This window comes from Rana temporaria, chromosome 6, assembly GCF_905171775.1.
Source record: "Rana temporaria chromosome 6, aRanTem1.1, whole genome shotgun sequence".
Lineage (NCBI taxonomy): Eukaryota > Metazoa > Chordata > Amphibia > Anura > Ranidae > Rana > Rana temporaria.
In genome coordinates this window covers 79,802,860-79,829,570 of record NC_053494.1, presented here as the reverse complement: position 1 = coordinate 79,829,570, position 26,711 = coordinate 79,802,860, and the positions used below count along the sequence as shown (strand labels likewise).

Sequence of the window (26,711 nt, the reverse complement as noted above, 5' to 3'; positions counted from 1 at the left end):
AACCGGTCACGCTGCATTGACACTAGGGCGGCTCTGGGGGGCCCCATACAACATTTTGCTATGGGGCCCTGTGATTTCTAGTTACGCCCCTGGCTGTCAATATAGGTGTCCAGTTTGGGGTTGCATCCTTGTGGAGGTATGTATTCGCTGTTCTTTTTCTCTTGGCTGCATTCTATTGTTCTAGGATTCCTTTCATTACTGTGAAAATATTATTTGAGCCTTAGCCTCCTGAAGAATTCTTTTAGGAAGGGGATTTGCCCCAAAAAGTTTGTGGTGAAAAATTGTATGTTTGTACGTACAGTACTCAATTTCTTTTTGCAAGTGCACTAATATGGCTACAATCCACTCAAGCGATGTGATTTTTGTTTGTTCTTTCGGATACATGTGGCGTTAATTATTATAAACTGTTTGGTAGTTGTATGTTTGTGCTGCATATTATTTTACAAAATTTACCTCATGCCTTGGACATCTGTACGTTGGTAAAAACTGATGAGCAATGTATAAACTGAATGTAAGGTATTTTACATACTGTACTTAAAACAATGGGCTTTGTTTATCTAGTTCGAATTGGATAGAAAACATGGCAAATTAAAATTAGCATTACACTTTTTATGATAACATTGATAAAGATGCCATATTAGCATGATTTAAGTGGCATCCCATTTTAATGTGTTAACGCCTGTATCCCATATTTGATGTTTCCTGTATGGTTCCATATAAATTGTGCCATGTGCCAAATCTATTCTTAAAACTTGTGAAGTTTGTATCTCCATTACAGATATCTAAATTTTCTTAAAACTATAATATATCACTGCCATACAATGCTTATGGTGCCAATTTAATGTATATTGTTTTTCCATTTTTTTTAACCAGGCTTGTGTTGCCTTCTGCTTCATCACTATACCTTCTCTGACCAGCATCTTTACCCGGCTCAACTTGTACCTTCACTCTGGCCAAGTGGCTCTGGCAAATCAGTGCCTTTCACAAGGTGAGCCCTTTAAACCCATGCCTCATTCATGAATGTTGCTGGAATCTAGAGTCCATTCAAGATCGTACAAAGCACATTAGCTCTTTAAATCCTTCCATGTGGTGAGCTCTACAAACCAGTGCTTCTTGCTTGAAGCCTTAACAAACGAATGTCCTTAATCGCATGAGCTTTTTAAAGGTTTGATATGTAGGAGTTGACAGTATTTTGTTGCAAGCTCCATGCTGTTATTTTCTTCCTTAATTTTGTCATTTGATAAGTCATTGACCTGGGACAAGCATTTGTTTCAGCTCTTCGGACATGTTTGTTCCAGCTCTCTCTCATGTAGTGTGCCAGGCTTAAGGATGACAGCCCTGGAACATACACCCTCAAAAAAAATGTAGCAGTGGTAGCTACCATATTTATTTCGCAACAAGTGAAAAGTTTGCTCTAGTAAAGTAAAGCTAAATTGTTTTTTTAGTTTGAGTTGGCTCGGAGGGGGATTAGACCCTCTTCCCTGTTTCTTTTTTTTTTTGTATAATCCTTATTTTTATTTTTTAAATATTAAGACAAAAACAGTATGACTTTACAACAAAGCCAAAACAACCAGGTAGGGAGGGGAGGGTAGGAGACCAGGGGAGGAACAGAGGGCAAAGGGAAGGGGGAGGGGAGGTTGGTTCTAAGGGGGGAAGGAGCACCAGAGGGTATGCTTAGCATAGTCCGAGCATGGACAATCATCTCATATTGCCGGGGAGAACCGCTATCAGTAATGTACAAACGCCGGGGCAACCCGCCCGTGCCGGCCTGACCCGGATATTCAATCCATGTGGGCAGGCCTCCCCTCCAAACTGGAGGAGGGCAGGGTGGCCAGACGCACCATCTCTAGAGTAGCGACAATTGTGTCTCCCCTACACACGAATAACATTAACAATTTTGAAGTACCCAGAACGGCTAAAAACCTGAGGACCGTCCAGGTAGCCCCCCAAAAAAAGTGACTCCCAGGTGTCTCATTGGGAAAACGTATTAAAACGGAACAAAACAAATAGGCAACCTTCAGTGAAAGAGAGGGGGGGTGAAAAGAGATAAATAGAGTCAGGTAAGAAACAGAAGAGAAAAGGAGAGAAGGGGCGGATAAATAAGGATATGAAGGCATGTGGAACAGCCCCCCACCGGGTTTGCCAGTGTGATGGACCACTACGGAGTGGAGCCCGTGGTTGCTTATTGGCAGTGCGCCTGAACAAGCCTCCCGAAGGAAGGATCTGCCAAGGTGAGCAATGCAACGTCTAAGCTAGATGATATCGTGGCTGTGTCTCTCCGTTGCTTGTTACAAAACTGGGGAATGGGGTAGAGTTAGAGGGGAAGTGCTTGGGGTCCATATATTTTAAAGCTTTGCCAATCACCTGAATGTACATGCCTATAACCAAAGGTTTATAAATTCTTTGCCTGCGACCTTTTACTGTACTCAAATTTAAAGTGGTTGTAAAGGCAGAAGGTAGTGGGAACCATTGACTCCTGCTGCTGTCAATCAAAGCCAGTAACTGAGTATATTGAAGGGGGGGGGGCAAGAATTTTACTGAATCAAATTGGTTCATTCAGTTTATTTTGTTGTGATTAGCTGTGATTGGTCACAGCTAATTACATGGTGCAGATGGGCTGTGATTGGCCCTGTCTGTACCATGTGATCACATTGAAAATAGCTAACATGAATAAAAGCCATTCATTGTTTACAATTGACATATGATCTGCTGTGATTGTCACACCGATCACATGGTACCAGCAGCTGGCTGGTGCACTGATCAGTCGTCAGCTGTGTCCGGTGCACACAGCTGCTGGTGGCAGTAGCCGTGGGCACATGTGAGGCTAGTTTCGAGAGGACATCATGAGACATCAACCCAGAACAACGAACGTCCCGCTCGGCTGTCAAATTGCTATGGGCTGGGAGGAAACTGGTTAAACTTCACTTTAAGCTGGAGATCAGATCAACTTTACGTGCTTTGGACTTTTTTCCTCTTTACGATTGAGAAAAGTGGATAGATTGCACTAGACCCCTAGGGTTAACTCACTGGTATTAGTATCTCAAAGTATTGATGTTAATGTAAATAATCTGGTCCCCAGGCAGACAGCTTCTGCACCCCTGAGGATTTCCATGGTTTCTTTGGCTTGTAGTATAATATAACAAAAGAGGTCCAGATACTTCTTTATTTCAGTAAAAGTGAGGGAGACAAACTAAAAAGTATCCAGTGTGTTTCAGGGGTCCAAAAGCACCCCCAGTGTGCTTCCATTTGTATTCAAAGATTTTAGATTGCTTGCCTCTACCTAGTGAACAGTACTGGATGCAGTTTTAACTTAATTACTTTTTTTTCTTTAGCGGATGCTTTCTTCAAAGCTGCAGTGAGCCTTGTTGCTGATGTACCAAAGACAATTGTTATAGATGGCAAGATACGTTCCTCTGAGGCTTTTCTCCTGGAGTTCCTCAGCAACTTCTTCTCCACATTACTGGTTGTTCCTGTAAGTGTCATTAACCTGATAGAATGTTTGTTTTTATTTTTTTCTCAAAACAGGGATTCTTAACTACAGTCATGAGTTTAATAGAGTATACAATAGAACAATATGACATGGTTAGGTGTCGTACAATTCAAAAGGTTAATCATAGCAGAAAGTATGAAAGTTTGCCAAGAAATAATGTAGAGCACAATATAGATGGGAGATGAAGGGTGGACAGCCTCTTCCCCCCCCCCATACAACCCCACATGACACCGGCTTGGACAGCGGGCGGGCAGGACAGTTGTGGTAAGTGGATGGATGGACGGACCCCCCCCCCTCAGCTCGTGAACTGACAGGGGGGAGGAGTGGGTGGATGCCCCCCCCCCCTCGTGCAGCAGCATTCACCCGTAGAAGTGTGCTCTCCCCATGTAAGTTGAGAACCAGGAAGCATGCGGGCGTCCCCTCCATGACGCACGTGGTCCCAGTCAAACCGGCGAGTGGACAGACAATTTCCCCCCCAGTATGAGCGCCGGAAGGAATACAGGGATAGCAGGGAGAAGCGGATGGCGCCCCCCACCATGCGGGATTGAGCCCAGCGAAGGATGGATGGCCAGACGACCTCCTCCCCCTCCAGCGGCAGCACCGCGGGAAGCGACAGGCGGCTCCCTGATGCACTGGAGAGAGAGGGTGAGCGGCGGATGGACGGACGGAGGCCTTCCCCGCTCCCAGCCCGGCATGAGCACTGGGAGATGCGGGCGGGCAGCTCCCTGATGCTCTGGAGATCGAGGGTGAGTGGCAGATGGACGGCCTCCCCGCTCCCACCCCGGCTTGAGCGCCGGGAGAAGCGGGAACCCAGAGGTAAAAGGGGGGGGGCGGAGCGGACAGGAGGTCCCCCGATGGTGCCCGGGAGAGGAACATGTGCTGCGGCCAAACCGCCGCTCAGACTGGAAACCGGAAGTGACGAACGCCGGCCGCATCATCCCCTGAAATTACGCCAACACCAGGACCCGACGGTGGAGGAGTATTCTATACTCAGCACACTCCGCCTACAAATTCAGGTTGGGGCAGTGGGTGAGAAGTCAGGAAAGGTTAGCAAAGGGGGAGGGGAGACAGACCCAAAACTCCACCCATAGTCTGTAAACTCTCAAAGTAAATGATTTGCGGACGCGTCCAGGGTGACCGCATCTTATCCCATTTCCAGGGGCAGCCCCGATTTTATTTAGGTTAACTTATACATAGGCAGGGCTTCATCAACCATGGTCTCCCAGGATGACCCCATAGGAAGGACAGCAAAGGTCCACTTCATTAAGATTTTTTGTTTAGCATAGTATAAGAGATCAACAATTTTGTATGGTGAAAACGCTGAGTCTCCTCATGAATAGGGATCATTTCCTGGGAGGCCAGTATAGACACCTGCAGCCGAAGATTAATCACCTCTAAAACCTCAGACCAGTAGGCAGTGAGCTTTCAGCAATCCAAGGAACACATGGAAATAGGACTCTGGGTGGAAGCGACAGTGGGCCAATACAGGGTCATGTTCCGGATACATTCTATGAAACCTCAAGGGGGTATAGTACACTCTGTGCAGAAACGTAATTGTATTAGTTTGTCAAAATCCAAGAACTATAGAGAGACAAAAATTGCCGCTCCAGGCAGGTCCCGTATGGTTGGGATCTTCTTCTCAGAAACCGAGGGTGCTGGCAATGCATATGGCAATTAGAAACAAAGAATGATTAGGACAACTGCACTCCAATCCAACGTGGCTTTATTGTAAAGAGGTGTGGAAACAGGCACTACAAATCACAGCAACGGAACCTGTCCTAATCATTCTTTGTTTCTAATTATATTAGTTTGTCCCTGGAGGAAATAACAAGCTTAGATTGTTCCAAACAGTCCTCGCTATCCAGGGATGTCACCCTTCCAGAGATCCCACAGGCGATCAATCTTGGGGGAGTTAACACACAGAAGCATCCCATACAGGGCCAAAAGTGGCTTATATAAGTCCCCTGGGCCAGCAGCTCTACAGTAGGATGAGTTTGATTGAGAGGCAACTGAGAAAACTGTGATCTGGCAGCGGACTGCAATTGGAAATACAGGAATAGCATCCATCACGGTAACGGAAATACTCAAAAGTTGGTGAAAGTACAGTAAGGAACCCAAGGACACAGTATCAGCCAAGGTTTTAATAGTAACACCTTTCCATCAAGCCTATAGCAGATTGGTGGCTGGGCGGGTGCTTTCTCCTCCTGAGTGGACATCCTATGACGTCCTCTCAAAAGGCACCACGCAGCAGCACGATCTGCTGGTACCGTGTAACCGTTGTAACCAGTCACAGCAGATCACATGACAGTTGTAAACAATGTATTGCTAGCTGTGATTGTTCAATGTGATCACATGGTACAGACAGGGCTAATCACAGCCCACCTGTACCGAGTGATTCGTTTTGGCCTATCGCAGCTAATCACAATAAAACAAACTTTCCTTTCCTTTAGTAAAATGCTTACTTATAGCAATTAAATTCACTGCTAGAAGTAATCAGAATGTTTAAAAAAAAAAAATCAGATTGTTTCCCTATGGTAACATTATATTGCTCTGGTCACAGTGTGTTACTTTTTTTGTTTATGTAGCGCTACCTTCGAAGGAGCCGCTGGTTTGTTTTGGGATCTACTCTCTTTGACTTGGCTCACCCCTATTTAATTTACTCGGACCCTCCCTTGACATATCAGAAGTCTGGTATTGCAGGGTATTGTGACCTCTGTTTGGCTGGGGTCGCAATAGCAGGCACACCACATGCAGTGACAATATGGCAATGGTATTACCTGTTTTCTTTGGATGGTCCCTCCAGACTAGAAAATACACTCCACACAGTTGGTATATTTAAATCAGAAAAAGATAAGTTTACTTTATGTCAACTTGGCAAACAGGCTTGGATTTACATCACAAGCAAGCAACTGGCAGGTAATGACTCACTGTGATTCAGTAAGGGCCCTTACTGGAATCAGCAATTCGTATCAACAGATAAAGACCTAAACTAAAGAATGGTACTATTCACTTAACTGAACTAGGCAGTCTATGCTCGCGAGCGCCCTCTGGCGGGCAGTCCTGTAAACAGTTATAGGTAGATTCAAGTACCTATGCCTAACTTTTCGGCGGCGTAGCTTAAGGCATTTAAGCTACGCCGCCGTAAGTTAGCTAGGCAAGTACATGATTCACAATGTACTTACCTGCTAAGTTACGGCGGCGTAGCCTAAATTGGCGGGCGCCTAATTCAAATGTGTTTGAGGGGGGCGTGTTGTATGCTAATGGGGCTTGACCTTACGTTTTTTACGATTCTTGCTAACTGCGCATGCGCTGGGCGCCTACATTTCCCAGTGTGCATTGCGGCTAAGTACGCCGCACGGGCCTATTGATTTTGACGTGGACGTAAACTACGTAAATCCCGATTCACAGACTTATGTAAACAACGTAAAAAATTTGAATTTCGACGCGGGAACGGCGGCCATACTTGACATTACTAGTCCAATAGGGCCTAGCTCTAACTTTCCTCGGCCTATCTCTTACGTAAACGGCGTAAAAGTACTGCGTCGGGCGTACGTTTGTGAATCGGCGTATCTCCTCATTTACATATTCTACGCCGACCGCAATGGAAGCGCCACCTAGCGGCCATCCAAAATATTGCAATCTAAGATAGGACGGCGCAAGCCGTCGTATCTTAGATATGTTTAAGCTTATCTCTGTTTGAGCATACGCTTAAACATAAGTCGGCGTAGATTCTGAGTTAGGTCGGCTTATCTACTGATAAGTCAGCCTAACTCTTACTGAATCTAGCTATTAGAGCTCACGTTGAGGCCGGTTGGTGCACATTAAAGTTATAATCCACAAGTGGCAACTGATGAATGAAGCTACAAACAAAGTTTCTGGAACAGCAACGTTGGTGGACTGATCGCTCATCAGCGTCAGTCACTTCTATAAAACACTTAAATGGTTAATAAGGCTTCCAAGTCTCAACGGGAGGCCAACATGTGTCTCCGGCCTGTGAGTTGGCACTAAGGTGTATATCTAGAGGGGAAGTTAGCAGTTGAGCGTGTGCTCTCTCACCCGACAGGCCGATCCGCCTGAATTCTCCTCAGAAGGCGTGTTGGTAAAACACTGCTCTGCAGCACAAGGATCCTGGACGAGGATGCTCCACTGTTTTAGTTGTCAGCTGGGCTGCCTCTTCGATCTCTGGAACACTAGCTGGATACTGGAGTCTTGCTTCCTTCTGGATGGCTGGTCTCTCGGTGGGTTTAGGCCCAGGCTTCTGGCCTAGCAGCACAACTGTGTTGTGTCAGCAGCTCCGCAGAGGAGAAGAATGCAGGTCCCGAGAGAGCGAAAACAGCCACTCCCTTTCCTTAAGTAACCTCCCCCTTCTGTGCGGAGGTGTCATATGTTCAAGTGACGCAGGGCAATGTGGGAAGTGTAGTCTGTTTCTCCTAAGAGTCAATGGAGTCCATATCTCCTGCTACTTGAAGTCCCACAATGCATAGCTTTCTTAAATGTATCTTACATATTTACAGGCACGGATAAAGTTCCAGCGGGGATGGCCTGTCATTAGACTCTAAAAGGATGACCCCGCTACATTTAAAAAAAAATAATAAAACATTAAAATAAATTGACAAATAATTGTTTCTTTTTTTTTTTTTATATACTGTCACCAGTCAGTGTCCCTGATCACCGCCACACCAGTTATACGATGACCCTGTATTGCACTGGTGGCAGTATGTAAAAAAATGATTGTGATTTGTTTTATTTTTCTTCAAATAACCTGCCATGCCTCTTACTAAATATATTGGACTGTCTACTTTGCAAAAAGGGGTCATTTGGGGGATATTTGTACTGTCCTGACATTTTTGGGCCTCAAGATATGACATGGACATCAGTACATCGGGATTGATCAATTTTCAGATGTATGCCATAGTTTGTGGACTTATACCTTTCCTACCAACTAAATAATATACACCAATTTGGGTTGTTTTCACCAAAGAAATGTATCCGACTACTTTTTGGCATAAATTTATGAAGAGCCATTATTTATTTGCAAAATGTTATAATGGAAACAAAGAAAAACGTTTTTTTTTTTTTTAAATGCTCTGTCTTTTTTCTGTTTAGCTAAAAATAAAAAACCCAGTGGTTATTAAATACCATCATAAGAAATCTCTAGTTGATAAAAACCTAGTTTGGGTACAGGGTTGCATGACTGCGCTATTGTGAGAATTCAAAGTGTGACAGAGCTGAAAGCTGAAAATTGGCCTGGGCAGGAAGGGGGTAAAAGTGCCCGTTATTGAGGTGGTTAAAGAGTGCCCAAACCTGGGGATTCAGAATATTACAAAAATGCCAAGGTAAGGTATCGAAAAACAATATACAGTGATATGGGAAATTATTTTCTACACGCACGCACACACAGCAACACAGGTTAAACTGACATGTACTGTTGTCTTTATTCAGCCTTACCTACTACAGGCCGGGTTTTCAAACATTCGACTTACAAACAACTCCTACCTATAAACGGAGGGAGGCAACAGGGAATCCACCCCTAGGAAGGGAAATTCACTCCTGTAATGCCGTGTACACATGATCATTTTTTCGGCTTGTAAAAAGGACATTTTTTAAAAATGTATTTTTAAAAACGATCATGTGTGGGCTTCAGAGCATTTTTTGGGGTTCTGAAAAACGTTGTGAAAAGCCCACGCATGCTCAGAAGCAAGTTATGAGACGGAAGCACTCGTTCTGGTAAAACTACCGTTTCGTAATGGAGTAAGAACATTCATCACGCTGTAACAGACAGAACAGAGCGAATCGTCTTTTACAAACACAAATCAGTAAAAGCAGCACCAAGGGTGGCGTCATCCGCATGCAACTTCCCTTTATAGTGCTGTCGTACGTGTTGTACGTCACCACGCTTTGCTAGAGCATTTTTGTTTTCACTATCGTGTGTAGACAACGTCGTTTTAATGATGAATTTCGAAAAAAACGTTGTTTTTTTACAACCCGAAAAAATGATCGTGTGTACGCAGCATTAGAGTTATCACCAATCCTTTTCCACAACAACCATCTTCAAAATCCACTTGTCATAGGGACAGAAAGTGTAGTGAAATCTTCTGAACATGGACAAAGATAGCAAACAAATGTTACATGGGTGGTAACCTTTCCCTATACTATCCAAAAAAACGTAAAAAAAAAATTTTTAGCTGAGCTACACTTAAAAAATTTACCTGTTACAACTTGCATAGAAATTCAAATTAAGAACAAACCTACAGAACCTTGTTGTTTTTTTTTTTTACCACTTCAGCTTTAACTGAGCACTAGAGACCAGCTCATAGTATAATGCTTGCCTTTGTCTCCCTTTACAGTTTTGCATCATCTGTGGTATTTTGCATTATGTTTATTTCTCTCCCTTTTTTTTTTTTTTTTTTTTTTTTTTTTTTTTTTTTTTCTTATTTTTTTTTTTTTCTTTCCGCAAGGTACTTATTTTTTAGAAGTAATTTGATAATGCCTTCACTTTACTGAAGTCTTACATAATCGAACCAAAAAACAACATTGCCTTCCACCCCACTCTCCCCACCCCCCGCCCCCCACATCGTGGCTCCCAGGACTCTATTGACATTCTAATGCGATTAATTCCGTATTTATTATTGTTGTTCTGTTTTGCAGTTATGGTTACCCTTTCTATAAATATTCTTAGTTGATTGGGCCTGGGTCGTTATATTCTCAAAATGTTTCAACAACCTACTCTCAATTTTTCCACGTAGTTCCATGTTTTTTTTATACTCTTGCCACTTTTTTTCCATTTTTCCTTGGAGTCTTTATTTATCTCAACAACACTCTCCTTTAACTCTTCCATCCTGTGGGTTTCCTCTACTGCATCTATCAATTCCCATATCTGAGGGCTTTCAGCTTCCTGCCACTTTTTTGGTATAAGCCTTTTCGCAGCGTTAAGCAAGTGAGGTGTGAGTGACTGCTTGTACTTTTTAATTCCCTCTTGAGTTCCATGGAAGAGGACAACCCAGGGATCTTTTTTGATCTATTTTCCTGTGATCTCTTTTATTTGGCTCAAAATGTGATCAAAATGGCTCAAAATGAAGATCCCAGAATTTTTGGATTTTTGGGCAGGTCCACCACAGATGGGCCATCGTTCCCCTTTCTGGGCATCCTCGCCAACATTCAGCAGGCTGACCTGTTCTAAACTTGCTAATTTTGTCAGGTGTGGTATACCAGCCTGGAATACATTTATAGTTTGTCTCGGTAGTACGCATATCAATGGCAGTTGCATTAATCTTCAAAAGTATTTTTCCCTCTACCAATACCCAACTCCCTTTCCCATTTCTGGGCAAAAGGGGGTTTGCCCCGTGCATCTATCTTTATAAGTCATTTATATAATTTTGAAACAGTTCCCTTTGAGTTCTCTGTTTTACATAATTTCTCTAATGGTGTTCACTCCTCCCCCGTCCTTAATAGGCGGGGGAGGTGTCGCACAAAATGATGTAACTGAGAGTACCGCCACCTGTCAAGATTCCAGATATCGGTACTAGATTTCAACTCTTCGTAGGTCCTGATTTCACCATCTTTTATTATGTCCCCCAAGTGTAATTTATCTTTTCTAATCCAGTTCCCCCCCTTTTATTTTTTCCCCCGGTGCAAAATATGCGGTTATTTTTTAAATTAATTAGTGGGGAGTTAAATTTCATATCTAGTTGTGTCTGTGTCCTATCCCACAGTCTCAAAGTGTCTTGTGTTAAGTCAAAAGCTTTGTTATTCAGTGCTCTAAATTGTGCAGGTATCCAAATTATGTTACTTAATTGTGCATTAGCTTGTGGCTTTTTCTATTTGTACCCATCTTTTCCCTTGCCTATCCTGGCCCACTCTACCACCTGTGACAAAACGAGCGCCGCGTTATGATATTTCCTTATGTCAGGCATAGCCAGGCCCCCCAGTTGCTTATCTTGTTTTAAGATGGAGAGAGAGATCCTATGTTTTTTATTTTTCCACACATAGTTCATAAGTAATGAGTTTAAAATTCTCAAATATTGTTGAGGTAAGGCTATAGGGATCAATTGGAATTTATAAAGTATTTTTGGTACAAGGATCATCTTTCACCGTGTTTATGCGTCCTATCCAGGAGATGGGTCTATGTATTATTTTTTTTATATCATTTTTAATCTCATTTAGAAGAGGCACGAAGTTATTTTATATGTCTTCCTGACCGTGTTGGCTAATTAATACCGAGGTATTTTAATTCTTTTGTCCAGGGGAAAACACAAATCCCTTTTCACATCCTCTCTTCCTTTCTATTTAAATTTATGTTAATATTCAGATTTTGTTACATTATCTTAAAATTTGAAATGCTTCCGTATTGTAGTAGTAGCTAGTCAACTTGGGTATTGTATTCAGGGGGTTGGTAATATAGAATAGGATATCGTCGGCAAAGGCTGACAATTTATGTTCTTCATCCTCCACTTTGACCCCGTTAATATCGGGGTCCATTGCGATCGTGGCTAATACGGTTCTAGAGACAGGATGAAGAGAAAGGGGAGATAAAGGGTGTGACGGTATTAGAATGATATCCCCATCAAGCATTCCCTTCTCCCCATACAAGAACATCCCCTCCTGGAATCGCCATAATAAGCCACACATGCCAAGGCTTAATGCTGGAACAAGAGACTTTAATGACACAAAAACTCAGCTTATATGTGGTTACAACCTGTTAGGAACAGTGAAATCTCCGCCCCCCCTCACACAGTGGGGTTTCCCATACAGATTATAGGAGACAAGTCGGAGCCGACCATGCAGACACATTTCTTTAGATAAAGACATCAGTGGAGTTAATTACTACACTGAAGCAATCAGAATAATTAACATACCACTTCTCTAATCATTTAGCCTGATGATACAATACACATCTTTTAAGGGTAAACACAGATCTTCTTCACACAACACAATAGATCAATTAATGTTTAGAATAGTGAGGGGACATTAGCACTTCAATAACCTGTTAGAGGAATGAATCACACATGAAATTCCTTTCTACCTCTAACACACATGGCTAGCAGGGAGCATTAAACTGAGACATATAGGCAAATGCATCACAATGGCCCCCCTTTTTCTCCCTGCTCCGGCAAACCCGGTTGGACCTTTCCTGGTCCAGTAGGGTTGACGGGTTCAGAGCTTTTAGTCCGAGGTTAACTCCGTTTGGCGTGACTGACCTCCCTTGGCAACTGCTTCCGACTCAGGTATGCCACCGGGTCGTCAGATCACACGCCGGTCAGTCCCCAAGTCTTTGTGCGATCTGCAGAGTCACCAGAAGTCAGTGTGAAGACGGCGAATGGGTCTGTGCGCCGCCATCTAGGTGTCCCGCTATGGGAGGGGGCAGGTTATGGCTCTGAAGTGACAATCACAGGAGATTCATAAAAAGAAAAGTTATATTTGTTGAAATGCTGTAGCACTGGTGCTCAGAGTTCGGGGGGGGGATCAGTGCGCCCCATAGGGTCAGCCACCCTCTGCTCCCTCCGCAGCCGCCGGTTCTCCTCTTTGAGCTTCTCCAGCTCCATCTCCAGTTCATGGAGCCTGGGGGGGTCAGCCTGCTGTGACCTCAGGTGGTTGTTCTCCTCCTCCATGCGGCTTATGCACTCCTCCAGCTCTATGTACTCACGGATCAGCTCCTGCTTGCTCATGTCCTGCAGGCTCTCCACGTGGTCCTTCATCATCAGGAACTGGGTGGTGGTGTAAGGGGCCACCGGTGGGCCCTTGGCGAACATCTCGGCCCGCATCTGGGACGCCCGCTGCGACTCCCTCTCCTCCAGTCGCTTCTTCTCCCAGGTCAGCTTGTTATACGGCTTCCAGGACCTCTTCTTCTTGGGGGGTAGCCGGCGGTGCCTCTTTCTGCCCAGCTCCCTCCAGGGCCCCTCCGGCTCATGGCTGTCGCCCATGACCAGCTGACAATGGTGTTCCCTGTTGTCCGTAATACCAGATTGTACCGTGAGGACTTCGTAAATGGTGTCCAATGGTTCTTCCGGACCCAGCTCCTGGAGATCCCAAGCCGAGTCTACACAATGGGCTGCTGCTGGTGAGCGGTACCCAGGTTGAGACCAATTTGACCTGGTGTTGTCGTTCATGGGGCAATTCTGCTTGAAGTGACCCAGCTGTTTGCACCGGAAGCAGCGTTGTTCGTTGTCCTCCTGACGTGGATAGCGAGGGCTAGATGTCACCGGTCTGTTAGGAGGTTGGTATCTAGCGGCTGGTGGGTGTGAGGGCACCATTGGTCGTGGAGGTTGTACCCGTAGTGTGACCTGGTTTGTCTTGCGAGTATCCGCATATTCATCCGCCAACTTCGCAGCCTCTGGTAGAGTCATGGGCCTGCGATCTCTCACCCAATCTTTGACATCCGTCTGGATGTGATTGTAAAATTGCTCCAGGAGCATTAGTTGCAAAATGTCCTCTGCGGTGGTGGCCTGGCTGCTGTTAACCCAGTTAGAGGCCGACAGGGACAACTGGCATGCCCATTCCGCGTAAGAGTCTTTCGTGGTTTTGCGCGAGTCCCTGAACTTCTGTCGGTGGGACTCTGGGGTTACTGCATAACGAGCCAGGAGCGCTTCTTTAACCCTGGCGTAGCTATGGATATCCTGATCTGGCACGGTCCGGAAAGCATCAGAAGCTTTGCCTGACAGTTTGCCTGACAATATTGCAACCCACTCTCCTCTAGCTATTCGGTGCAGGTTACATTGTCTCTCAAAATCTGCCAGGTAGTTATCAATTTCACAGTCCTTTTCATCAAAAGCTTTAAAAGCGCTAAACGGAATCTTCCTTGCGTCTGCTGTGCTGTACTCACTGTTTGGAGAATGTGCGGCTGCTTGTTGGACTGCTGCCAGTTTTAACTGTAGCTCTGCGTCTCTTATTTGTTTAGCCTCCTGTAGCTCTGCGTTTACTAACAGGTCCATCACTTTTAGCACCACATTGGTTCGGACCGAACCAAGCTAGCTTCTCTCTCATTAGCTTGTTGGTTGGTGACTCCTCCTGAATCACTGGTCTCTCCATCTCTTGTACTGCTGGTGTTGCTGCAATCCTGTCGTCCTGGTCTAGCTCCATTAATTCTGCTATGATGACCCGCTTGGTTTTGTTGCTAGCAATCCTTCCAGTAGTTCTTCCAGTGTCTGCTTGGAATCCGGGTGTAAAGGGGAATAGAAGGGAAAATCCCGCTGCTGCCAACCATTTGTGACGGTATTAGAATGATATCCCCGTCAAGCATTCCCTTCTCCCCATACAAGAACATCCCCTCCTGGAATCGCCATAATAAGCCACACATGCCAAGGCTTAATGCTGGAACAAGAGACTTTAATGACACAAAAACTCAGCTTATATGTGGTTACAACCTGTTAGGAACAGTGAAATCTCCGCCCCCCCTCACACAGTGGGGTTTCCCATACAGATTATAGGAGACAAGTCGGAGCCGACCATGCAGACACATTTCTTTAGATAAAGACATCAGTGGAGTTAATTACTACACTGAAGCAATCAGAATAATTAACATACCACTTCTCTAATCATTTAGCCTGATGATACAATACACATCTTTTAAGGGTAAACACAGATCTTCTTCACACAACACAATAGATCAATTAATGTTTAGAATAGTGAGGGGACATTAGCACTTCAATAACCTGTTAGAGGAATGAATCACACATGAAATTCCTTTCTACCTCTAACACACATGGCTAGCAGGGAGCATTAAACCGAGACATATAGGCAAATGCATCACAATGGGCATCCCTGTCGTGTCCCATTCTTCATTTCAAAAGACTCCGAGAATGTGCCATTGATTTTAATTTTTGCCGATGGATGATGGTAGAGTGTTTTAATCCATCTAATCAGCCTCCGCCCCATTCCCATCACTTCAAGGGTTTGCATCATGAGTCCCCAGTCTACCCTGTCGAATGCTTTTTCAGCATCGACTGACAGGAATAGACCTGGGGACTCATTCTCCCTTATCTTCTGGAGTAAGAGAAGTGCTCTTATCCCGTTATCTTTGCCTTCTCTATCGGGGACGAATCCCACCTGATCAGGATGGACCAATAGGTGTATGACCCCTTTTAATCGCTCAGCTAGAATTTTCGCAACGAGCTTTATATCCGTGTTCAATAGCGAAATTGGTCTATATCCTGAGCAGAGTGAACCGTCCTTCCCCTCTTTTAAGATAATTGTTATCGAGGCGGCGAGCGCTTCCTTACTAGTTTCAAACTCTGACCCTAGGCCGTTGAAATATTTACACAGTTTTGGTATTCGGATACTACTAATTTTTTTGTAATAAAGTACAGTAAACCCATCGGGGGCTGGACTTTTCCCAACTGCTGTATTTTTCAAAGCATTCTTGATTTCCTCCTCAGTTATCGGTCTATCCATGTTTAATCTTTCTATATCCTCAATCTTCGAAAGTCCTGCCTTCTCTAGGAAGTCTCGGGTTTTAGCCTCTTCTCTCCTGTTTGCCACCTTTTCTGACTAATCGTCAAAACCTCCTCATAGTAGTTTTTAAATGTTTCTGCAATATCCTTGTTTGTGTATACCATGTCCCCGTTTTTCCTTTTAATTTTCTCAATATAATTTCTAGTTTTCTTTTTTTGGACCATTTTGGCGAGGTGTTTGCTAGGTTTGTTTCCCCATAAGTATCTCTCTCTGGCGATGCTGTTTAAGCTTTTATTTGCATCTTGTTCTAAGATCTCCTTTTAAGTTCATCTCTCTTTAACATTAAGTTAAGGTACGTCTCTTTTAGTCCCCGTTCTTTGTGTTTTTTTTTCCAGGTTCGCTATTTCTTTAACCATGGTATCGAACTTTCTTTTTCTTTCTTTTTTATCCCTCGCTCCCGCAGAGATTAATATCACTCTGATATACGCTTTATGCGTCTCCCATAGAGTGGCACTTGAAATCCCTTCCGTGTCATTTGCTAAGAAAAATAGTTTGAGTTCCTCTTCCACCCTTCCAGCCCCTTCTTCACCTCATATCAGATCTTCATTTAAATGCCATTGGGAATGTTGATTCATTTGTGCCGATGTCTTAATTTTCATCGTTATCGGGGCGTGATCCGATATAGTCATAATTTCGATCTCTGTTTCAGTGACCTTATCCAACAGCCTGTGGTCCACCAAAATGTAATCTAGCCTAGAGTATGTTCCGTGAGGAGGGGAGAAGAACGTGTAGTCATGTGTATTTGGGTGTTGAACCCTCCACACATCCACCAACTGGATATCATGCATCTTACGTTTTAATTTTTTGAGCTGCACGTTGATTGTCTCCTTCGCTCGGGACGTACTGTCGTCACTTGGGTTCATACATAAATTGAGATCCCCCATCAAGATCATATGACCCTTCGCAAAATTTTTCAACTTTCTGAGGATTCTATCTACATATTTGATTGAGTTTGTATTGGGGGCATAGATGTTTGCTAGGGTATATACGTTATTCCCTAATTTTCCTTTCAGGAATAAATACCTTCCTTCCGGGTCTGTCAGCCTCGCCTCTAGGGCGAACCCTACCCCTCTCGCAAATCCAATCGCCACACCCCTAGCACGTTTAGAGATAGAGTCCCCGTAAAACCACGTTGGAAACATAGGAGAATATAGTTTAACATTTGAGTCTAATGTCAAGTGGGACTCCTGTAAGAAGACTACTTCCGCTCTATATCGTTTGATCTCTTCTAAGATCTTATATCTTTTCCCCACGGAGTTTAACCCTTTAACATTATATGACAAAAACTTTCTCTCTACCATAACTTCCTACTCAGCCATTGCCCTTTGTTTACTTATAGAGTCACTGAGGGCCACCTTCCCATCCCCATCTCCCTCCCTCCACATCCCACCCCCCCAAACAACCCCCCACCCTCCTAGGCCTCGACCTGGCCTCTGAACCGTGGGTGGTCTCGTTTCCCATTTTCCACAGGTTCTCTTGTCATGAGGTAGGCCTTAGACCGCACCATCCCCCTCACCACTTCCCCTCCAGATGGGGGGGCCTGGGACCAAGGGAGTAGGTCCCAAATCCCCTCATCTCCCCTTTCTCCCCCTCCCGTCCCCCCCGATCCAATGACCCACCCTAACTACCCCACTCCTATCTATTCAGAACATTGCAATCTATTCTATCCATTCTGGCAGTTCTAAAGCCGGGATGCCTAATTTATGGCAAAATGCTTCAAGATCTTCAGGGAATATTAATCTGGCCGATACTCCGTCTTTCTTCCTGATGAGGCAAGCAGGGAAGCCCCATTGGTATTCGATCCCCAGTAACCGCATCTGTACCAAAAGTGGTTTCAGATGTCTCCTTCATGCCAAGGTTTCCCAGGCCAGGTCTGTAAAAATCAGAATTTCTGCTCCATTATAGCTCAGAGGTGCTTTTCGTCTTAAGCATGACCAGATTTCAGCTTTGTCTTCGTAAAATCTAAATCTGACTATTATGTCCCTTGGCCACTCGCTCTCTCGGTTCTTTGCCCTTCCTATACGGTGTACTCGCTTTATTTTAAGGTGGTTCTTGGTGTCGTTTTCCAAGATGGGTAGAAAAAGGGTGTTCATAATATCCCTCAAATTTTCCCCTCTTTCTTCTTTAATTGAGCGGATTCTTACATTTTTCCTTCTATTACGGTTTTCTTGATCCTCTAACCGATACTGTAGCCTCCTCTGGTCCTGTTTAATTGCGAGATATTGCTCTTTTAATTGGTTTAATTCCAGCGCTTGTTGTTCAAACCTTGCCTCCGTTTCCTCTACCCGTGTCAAGAGATGACTTATATCTACTCTCAGCTCGCCGATTTCCACTTTTATTGCCTCCTCCAATTTCCTTAACATGACACTCATTTCTCCCTTTGATGGGGCTTGTGTATCTGTTCTTGATTCTTCCATGTGGCTCGTGTCTTGTTCCCCTTCTGTCGATGTATCTGTATTAGAGGGGTTCAGTTCTCCAGATCCTTTTTTAGCCGTCCCCTTTTTTTCTATTTTTTTAACGGTGCCTGGGCTCTTAGCGCTCCCCTCCTGGGTCAAGTATTGTCTTATTGTGCTAGTGGGAGCCTTATCCTTGGGGATCTTTGGGGCAGAACCCCTTGTTATCTTGCTCATATTCTCTTTTTTCCTCGCTCTTATACGTTTCCCCAGTTTTGAAGAAGTTTAGGGATTTATTGTATGAGAACAGGTGGAATATTCCAGTGCCCCTCGGGCATAAATTAGTATTAATTGGTGCCAACGGGCTTGCTCTAATCCCTTATTGGGGGGGCACCAGGGTGTTGTTCACACGCCCAAGGACCTAGGGTCTCTCCCGTCTATGGGGGGGCACTTCCCTGCTCGCCACCTCAAGGGCTCCCAGCCCCAATACAGACCCCCCGCCCCAGAGTACTTCTGATCTCAGGTCTCTGCTGTGGTCAATATTTTCACCTCAAACCAGGCGTGTTCCGGCTTCCAATCAATAGTACACGTGTAAAGTGGCCATGTGGGTAAAAGAAAAGAAAAACAAAAGACAGACAGAGAGGAGAAAGAAAACTTCAGTTCTCACTCCTCCTTCTCCCATCCCCCCTCGCAAACCCTCATGACCCTTGCACGTGTCAGGGGCTTTTTGCTCAAGCCACATAGGAGAACCAATAACGGTACATACAGGAGAGGGAGCAAAGCACAGAGCCAAACATTAAATCAATGAGCAGCTTAATATCAGTGGTCCTCGTATATTATTTTACCATAAAGGGTTAATGAGGGCTTTTCCTTCATAGCACAGCCCTAAGTTAACAATAGAGAGCAAGATCAATATTAAGCCTAGGAAACGTAGGCAGCGTTATAAAACACCTGAAGTGTCAAGTGTCATGTCAAGTAGTTCATCTCACATATGTAACTGGTGTATCCATCTGTTAGTAACAGTCAGGGACTCATATCTTGATCAAAAAACACATCGGACCTATCGTAACCGTCCATCTTAAAAAGCACTGTTTAAATTACACAAATCTGTTCTTTCTTACCGCTCTGCTGTTCTCATCTTCTCTCAGTCTGCGTGTGGGACGTCAGCGTGGGCTGCTTCCGACCCAGAGGACTGTGATTGGATAACCTGGTCCGCCCTAGTCTCTCCGGAGCACGGGGAGGGGGTCTGGTGGGTGTGAGTGGGTGACCGCCGATCCTTGGCTGATCCCGGTACCACTCCGTCATCACTAACTTCCTGACTCTGAATCAGCTCCTGGCGGCGGTAGATGAGAGGAGAGGAGGGGAGATTCCGCGTTGGTACTGCAGGCGATCGATCAATTGTCGGCGTTGCAGCCTCTCACGCTGCGCTGACACCGCCGGCTTGCCATGGCTCTTCCGGATCGCTCCGACCTCCCTTCCCTGGCCTCAAACGTGGCGCGGTCCAACCCCTCCCTCAGCGTGCGTGCGTCACATGCTGCACGTCCCCGGCAGAACCTTGTTTTTAACCCAGGGAACTGCCTGTATGTAACTATGTAAGGGTTACCCCAAAGGGGTTGAATAGGCGACCACTGTTTGGGATGTATAAACCTCCATCTGACGACTGTCCACACTTTCCTGGTGGCGCACATCGGACCCGGAATAGCGTTATATGCCTGTGTATGTCAAACAAAATAGGCATAGTTTCAATTTATAGCTAAAAAATATTTTTCTCTTGTTTTCATGGACGGACACAGCAGATAATCTTGACAATAGGGTATTTCCCTTCTATCAGGAAAGGACTAGACAGAAACATTGTTAAAGTGTTAATACAACCTTAAACTGTACAGTACCACCCAGAAGCAGTTCCTCTCGGTACAACCCCTCTTCCTGCCCACAACAGCTTCAGTTTTTTTCTGCCTAGCATAGGAGTTGGACCTGGCTCCCTATGGGCCCTTGGTCTTGTAGTTTTGTTATGCTTTTGTAAGCTTTTTTGAGTTTTATTTTCTCTGCTACGATCCTGAGATCTGCTATACTGCCAACTGGGCAACAGGCTGGATGTCCTAGATCTTTGTAGTCACCCTAGTTTTGGAGAGTGAGCATGTGCAGGCCTTTAGCTACACGCTTGGTCAGCCACGACATGCCCCATTTGCTTCAGGGTGGCCGGTGAGCTACGCGTTATGGGGCACACATATGACCGGGCTAATTACTGTCTCTATAATATGTGGGAATCTTCAGCGCTAGCCAAAGTGAAAATAAATGAATAAAACAATAACAAGATAAAATATTAAACGTGTAAAAAATGAAAATGCTGCTCCAAATCTAGGTGAGTACAAATCACTGTGCATGGATGAAAACAAGAGGGGAGTGATAAGCGCAAAAACAATACACTGAGAAGTCTACATAAAATAGACTAGATTTAAAGTGCCTTAAAAGTGGTCCAAGTATAAAATCGTGGAAATTAAGGCATCAACCTAAATCAAAATATACACATGTGTGACAAAAGAATATAAGATGCTGATGACTAACAGAGCAATAATGCAATGGACTGCAATGGATCCTGATGGCTGATGACTGGGGAATCCAATGGAGTGTATCATAAACAGTTCATAAAATTGTTCTGGTCATTCAGGCAGATACATTTTCAAATAGATCTTCCTGATGGTGGCCTCACAGAGCGCTTACCTTGAAACAAGGGAATTACTGCTTTTTCTGGCCTCTCCGAATCAGCGTGGTGGTTGTGTGGACATCAGCTGGGCTTCACAAAAATGGTGGCTCCCCGACAGATCAGAGACCGCAGCGAGTCAAACCGGGGTAAATAAAGTGAAAATCCATAGTGAAGTACCTTTAAAAAGTCTTCTTTAATTAAGTTAAAAGTGTGCTTACAGGTAAAAGCGAAAAAACATCCAGGGGGCTAGTATAGCATCAACACGGACTCGGGGATGGACTAACGTCACTTCCGGTCACGTGGGCTGTTCCTGGCGCGTATCGTCACGTCACGTGACTTCATCAGAGGAATGTGATTGGTTATGAGCTATACTTGTATATATATATCAATAAAACAGGAAGTGTGTCGGCGGCCATTTTGGAAATAAGTGTCGTAGGTATCAGCGGCGGCCATCTTGCTGGTGGGAAAAACTAATGTTACTCTATGCCTTCTAATATGTCTCTCTCCAAGTAAGTGGCCATTATAATGATGGGAACACGATCCTAGCGGTCATGAAGAGAAAGGCGGCTAATCCCAAATGTTAAGGGCAGGCTGAAGGAGAGAGTCGAGGCTTGAATAATAATAAATTAAATTGTGAACCGGAAATGACATATGTCTATCCTTTTATTAGTTATTACAGTGAATGAGATATTCATATGTAAGGCGGAGCAACAATATAAAATATCAAAACATTAAAAATATGGTCTATTGCTGCAATCTAATGAATAAAATATTTAAAAATTATTTAAAAAGCAATTTATGTCAAATTCCACATTTAGACTATCTGTGTAAAGAATGTATCCAGAAGGATATCTTCTGGCTGATCGATCTTACTAAATGATCACCCCTCCATGGTTTCATGTACTTGTCTATGGCCCAAAGGATAAATGTTTGGAAACTTTATTGTGTACTTCTGTAAAGTGTCTGCTAACATTATGTTTGGGGAAACCTTTCTCAATGTTTTTCACGTGTTCCTTGATGCGGACCATCAGTGGTCTCTTGGTTCGCCCCACATATTGTAAATTGCATGTACACTGCATAACATAGACAACTCCTTCTGTGTGGCAACTAATGACGTTTTTGATGGGATAACGTACCAGTTTTAGTGCAAATGACTTCAGTTCTTTTAATTTGTGAGGTTTTGGTATGCATACAGGCATGACCGTATTTGACCGTATTTGCAAGGATAGAATCTTCTTTTTAAAAATGTGTACCCACTAGTGGGTGGAGGGTCTATTACGTTTTTTACGAGAATGTCCCTAATGGTGGGTGCCCTTTTGTATATGATCGTGGGTTTGTCTGGTAAAATACTTTTCAGGTGTCTATCGTTTTTGAGAACCAGTGCCAGTGTTTGCGTATTAGTTTTTCAACATCTTTGTGTTGGGCATTGAAATCCAATAAAAGTGCTGGTGCTTCATGTTGTCGGGATGGTTTTGTCTTTCCCTGCAACATGGAATATCTGTCCAATTCTGAGACTTGTTGGATTTGTTGTTGAATGAAGTCTTCAGGGTATCCTTTATCTTTATCTTATCTTTGAATCTATTCCCTATAAATTCAGCTTGGGTGAGAAAGTCCTCTTTATTGGTGCAGTTTCGATTAATTCGGACCATTTGTCCCTTGGGTATGTTGTATAACCATTGTTTGTGGTGACAGCTCCTTGGTGAACAATGTTGGCTCTGGGGGTATCTCTTTGGTGAGTGATCTCTTCTCTCCCGGTCTAAAAAAGACCTCTGTGTGGGGTAATCATGTTGATGGGTTGGATAATAAGAATAATTATCCTGGTATGGTCGAATAGGTTCAAACCTATTGTGAGTGGATTTGGGACTCCGCTGTGGATAGCCTAAGGCCTAGTACACACGAGAGGATTTATCCGCGGAAACGGTCCGGAGGTCCGTTTCCGCGGATAAATCCTCTGGCGGATTTTGATCTCATGGTTGTACTAACCATGAGATCAAAATCCCAGCTGAATTCCGTCCGCGGTGACGTGTCGCGCCGTCGCCACGATGATGACGTGGCGACGTGCGCGACGCTGTGATATAAGGACTTCCACGCATGCGTCAAATCATTACGACGCATGCGAGGGATGGATTCGGACGGATTGATCCGGTGAGTCTGTACAGACCAGCGGATCAATCCGTTGGACTGGATTCCAGCGGATAGATTTCTTAGCATGTTAAGAAATTTTGATCCGCTGGAAATCCATCCCCGGGGAAAAAAATCCGCGGAAAAATATCCGCTGGATCGTACACACCAGGGGATCTATCCGCTGAAACCGGTCCGCGGATCAATTCCAGCGGATCGATCCTCTTGTGTGTACGGGGCCTTAGTGTGGTAGTGGATACGGGGGATTGTGATAGGAGGGTGGTGGATATGGGGGTCCTCTATTTTCCCTATAGTCCCTTTCCCCATTTTTTTAAGTTTTTTTTTAAAGGTTTTTTAGGGTGATTATGTGGTGTTTGGTGTCTTGGACCTCCACCTTCAATGTGTTCACGATCTGGTTTAGGGGACGGATGTCCCTTAATTTCCCAGCCCATTTGGTTAATGGGTCTATTAGACGTAGGATTTTGTATTTTTACTTCCTTTTCAGGTGTGGAGTATGTTGATGCTGGTTGTGGCACAGCATTCTTAGTTTTCCATTTAAACACCTGATCTATTTTGTAGTCAGTAGTGTCCCGTTGGTATTTTTTCTCTTTTCTTTGTTGTACTTCTAGATCTTTAGTGATGAGATCTTTGTTTAATTGGGTGGATAATTTCTGAAGTTCAATGGATTCTTTAAATGCTTCTAGTTTGGTCTTAGTGTCTTCTATTATTCTGTCAATGATATGCATCTTTTTTTGTTTACGTTTAAGAAGGTAATGTAATCCTTCCAAACTTTTGTCATTATAAAAATGGAACCATTCATCAATTGATTCTTTATCTTGGAGTCCATCATTAGGGGGCACATCCCATCTGAGTCTTCTGGGCACAATCTTATCTCTAATATACCTATCAAAGGTATTAATGTCCCACCAGAGATTTACTTTCTTTTCCATATTGTGTCCGAGTATTCTAAATGTACTCGATAGGTCAGTGTCTCTGGATTTATGAGAGCCATTAAAAACATCATCTAGATTCACATTTCTATGTTCCATATAGGAAAATACTTCCATGGCAGCTGCTGAAGTAATGTGAGTAAGTGCTAGTGGTATAATATGTGGGAATCTTCAGCGCTAGCCAAAGTGAAAATAAATGAATAAAACAATAACAAGATAAAATATTAAACGTGTAAAAAATTAAAATGCTGTTTAAATCTAGGTGAGTACAAATCACTGCATGGATGAAAAAAAGAGGGGAGTGATGAGCGCAAAAACAATACACGTCTACATAAGAAGTCTACATAAAATAGACTAGATTTAAAGTGCCTTAAAAGTGGTCCAAGTATAAAATCGTGGAAAATCAAGGCATCAACCTAAATCAAAATATACACACGTGTGACAAAAGAATATAAGATGCTGATGAGTAACAGAGCTTCTTTTCGCTTTTACCTGTAAACGCACTTTTAACTTAATTAAAGAAGACTTTTTAAACGTACTTCACTATGGATTTTCACTTTATTTACCCCGGTTTGACTCGCTACTGTCTCTGATCCGTCGGGGAGCCACCATTTTTGTGAAGCCCAGCACAGTCTACAGCTGATGTCCACGCAGCCACCACGCTGATCCGGAGAGGCCAGAAGTATATCGTTCAAAGCAGTAATTCCCTTGTTTCAAGGTAAGCGCTCTGTGAGCACATCATCAGGAAGATCTATTTGAAAATGTATCTGCCTGAATTCCACTCCATTGGATTCCCCAGTCATCAGCCATAAGGATCCATTGCAGTCCATTGCATTATTGCTTTGTTACTCATCAGCATCTTATATTCTTTTGTCACACATGTGTATATTTTGATTTAGGTTGATGCCTTGATTTTCCACGATTTTATACTTAGACCACTTTTAAGGCACTTTAAATCTAGTCTATTTTATGTAGACTTCTCGGTGTACTGTTTTTGCGCTCATCACTCCCCTCTTTTTTTCATAATTACTGTCTCTGTCACAATGTGTTGGGCCGACAGCTACCTCCGTACTGCTCGGGTGGTGGGTCTATTTTGGGAAGCTTCCAGCAAGCCTCGCAGGATCGGTAAGTATTTTCCCCCCTGCCTTGGTGGTGTGGGATGGCTGGACATTCCATGGGAGGTCAATCAGGGGTCTCTGACACCCTTTTCCTTCTTCTCTCCCTCCCATCCCTCCTCCTCACGCTTCTGGCGGGGCCTGCTGCTATCCGGGGTTTTTTTCACCTAAAGGGGGCTCCGCTCTCGGTGGGGGGCTGCGCGCTGGGTCCGCTGTCCTGGGGTGCTGTACCTGTGGGGGGGGTTCCCCACATCGTGCGGGGGTCCTGGAGAGTGCCTGCCTCTCTGATCCTGCCACCTTGCTCCCTGCTTGTCGGTTACCATTCTTGTTATTTTTTGCTGTATCGGTGGCCATTTTCACTTGGCCTGTTATGCTGTACTTGGTGGCCATTTTCTTGTAGCCGCGCACCCTTTTTTGCTCTATGGGAGGACTGCTCGGCAGCCATTTTTTTGTGGTCCATGTGCCTTGTGCTATTGTACACAGTGGCAGCCATTTTCCAAAGTCTGCACGTTTTTTTACAGGGCGGCTGCTCGGCTGCCATTTTCCTGTGGCTGTTGTCCTCTTGTGGCGGCATTGGCTTTCTCTGAGAGGAGCAAACAGTTGGCTTTATCTCTGCTTCGCACAAGGACACGTGCAACAACATACAGGGGGCTTCCATCTGTCAGGACAGGGCGGACAGCGCTGTGCAGTCTTTTTTCCATCTGTGGTGGTGAGTCCTCTGGGTTCCCCTTTTCCTTCGGGTGCAAAGCAGTTAGGAGGGTGGGCCTTGTGCCTGGTGTTACGTCTATGGCTATGTTGGCAGTCCTGGAGGCCTTTGTTGCCAGGGTGGCTGCGGTGTGCGGGAAAAAAGGGAATAAAAAGCGACCCCTTCCCCTCCATCTTCCAGGAATATATCTGACTCAGATTCGGGCCCTGCTATGGCTCCCGGGCCAGGTTCTGAGGTTTCAGAGGATATGGAGCACGAACCTTCGGATAGTGAGGATGACTTTGTGTCTGGTTCAGCACACGATAGGGCACTGGTTGGAGCACTTATCACGTGGTGCGCGATTCTCTTAAATTGGAGGATAAGTCCGGTGCATCTGGAGAGGTGTCGGTCCCTTTTGGGTTCCGCAAGCCTGCCCGCACTGAAAGGGTGTTTCCTTGTCTGCCTTACTTAGATAAGCTTTTGTACAAGGAATGGGAAAGCCTGCAGAGGACCTTTTTGGTCCCTAAGTGTATTGCGGTGCGTTATCCTTTTGCGGAAGATTCCCTAAAAAAAATTACTTCTTCTCTGATTGTGGACCTTTCGGTGTCCAGATTAAACAAGGTTACCACGCTTCTCGTGGAAGGAGCACCTGCGTTCAAGGACCTGGCGGACAGGAGAGCTGAGGCAGTGGTCAGCTCCCTGTTCACGGTAGTGGGGTCAGCAGTGCGTCCGGCTTTTGCTGGAGCCCTGGTGGCTCAGGCGCTTACGGAGTGAGCTAAGATGCTGCACCATGAGTTAAAAGAACA

The 26,711-nt window shown here is 44.5% G+C and overlaps 1 protein-coding gene across 5 annotated transcripts in view; it reads left to right on the top strand.

Moving 5' to 3' along the window:
• The window catches only part of VPS35L (VPS35 endosomal protein sorting factor like), a 1,107,598-nt gene that overhangs the window by 974,115 nt on the left and 106,772 nt on the right, over positions 1-26,711 (top strand). For all 5 annotated transcript variants that reach the window (XM_040358550.1, XM_040358549.1, XM_040358548.1 and 2 more), the window contains 2 exons: positions 874-988; positions 3,333-3,472. In XM_040358550.1, the coding sequence (XP_040214484.1) occupies positions 874-988; positions 3,333-3,472 (255 nt within the window). The remainder of the gene's footprint in view (positions 1-873; positions 989-3,332; positions 3,473-26,711) is intronic.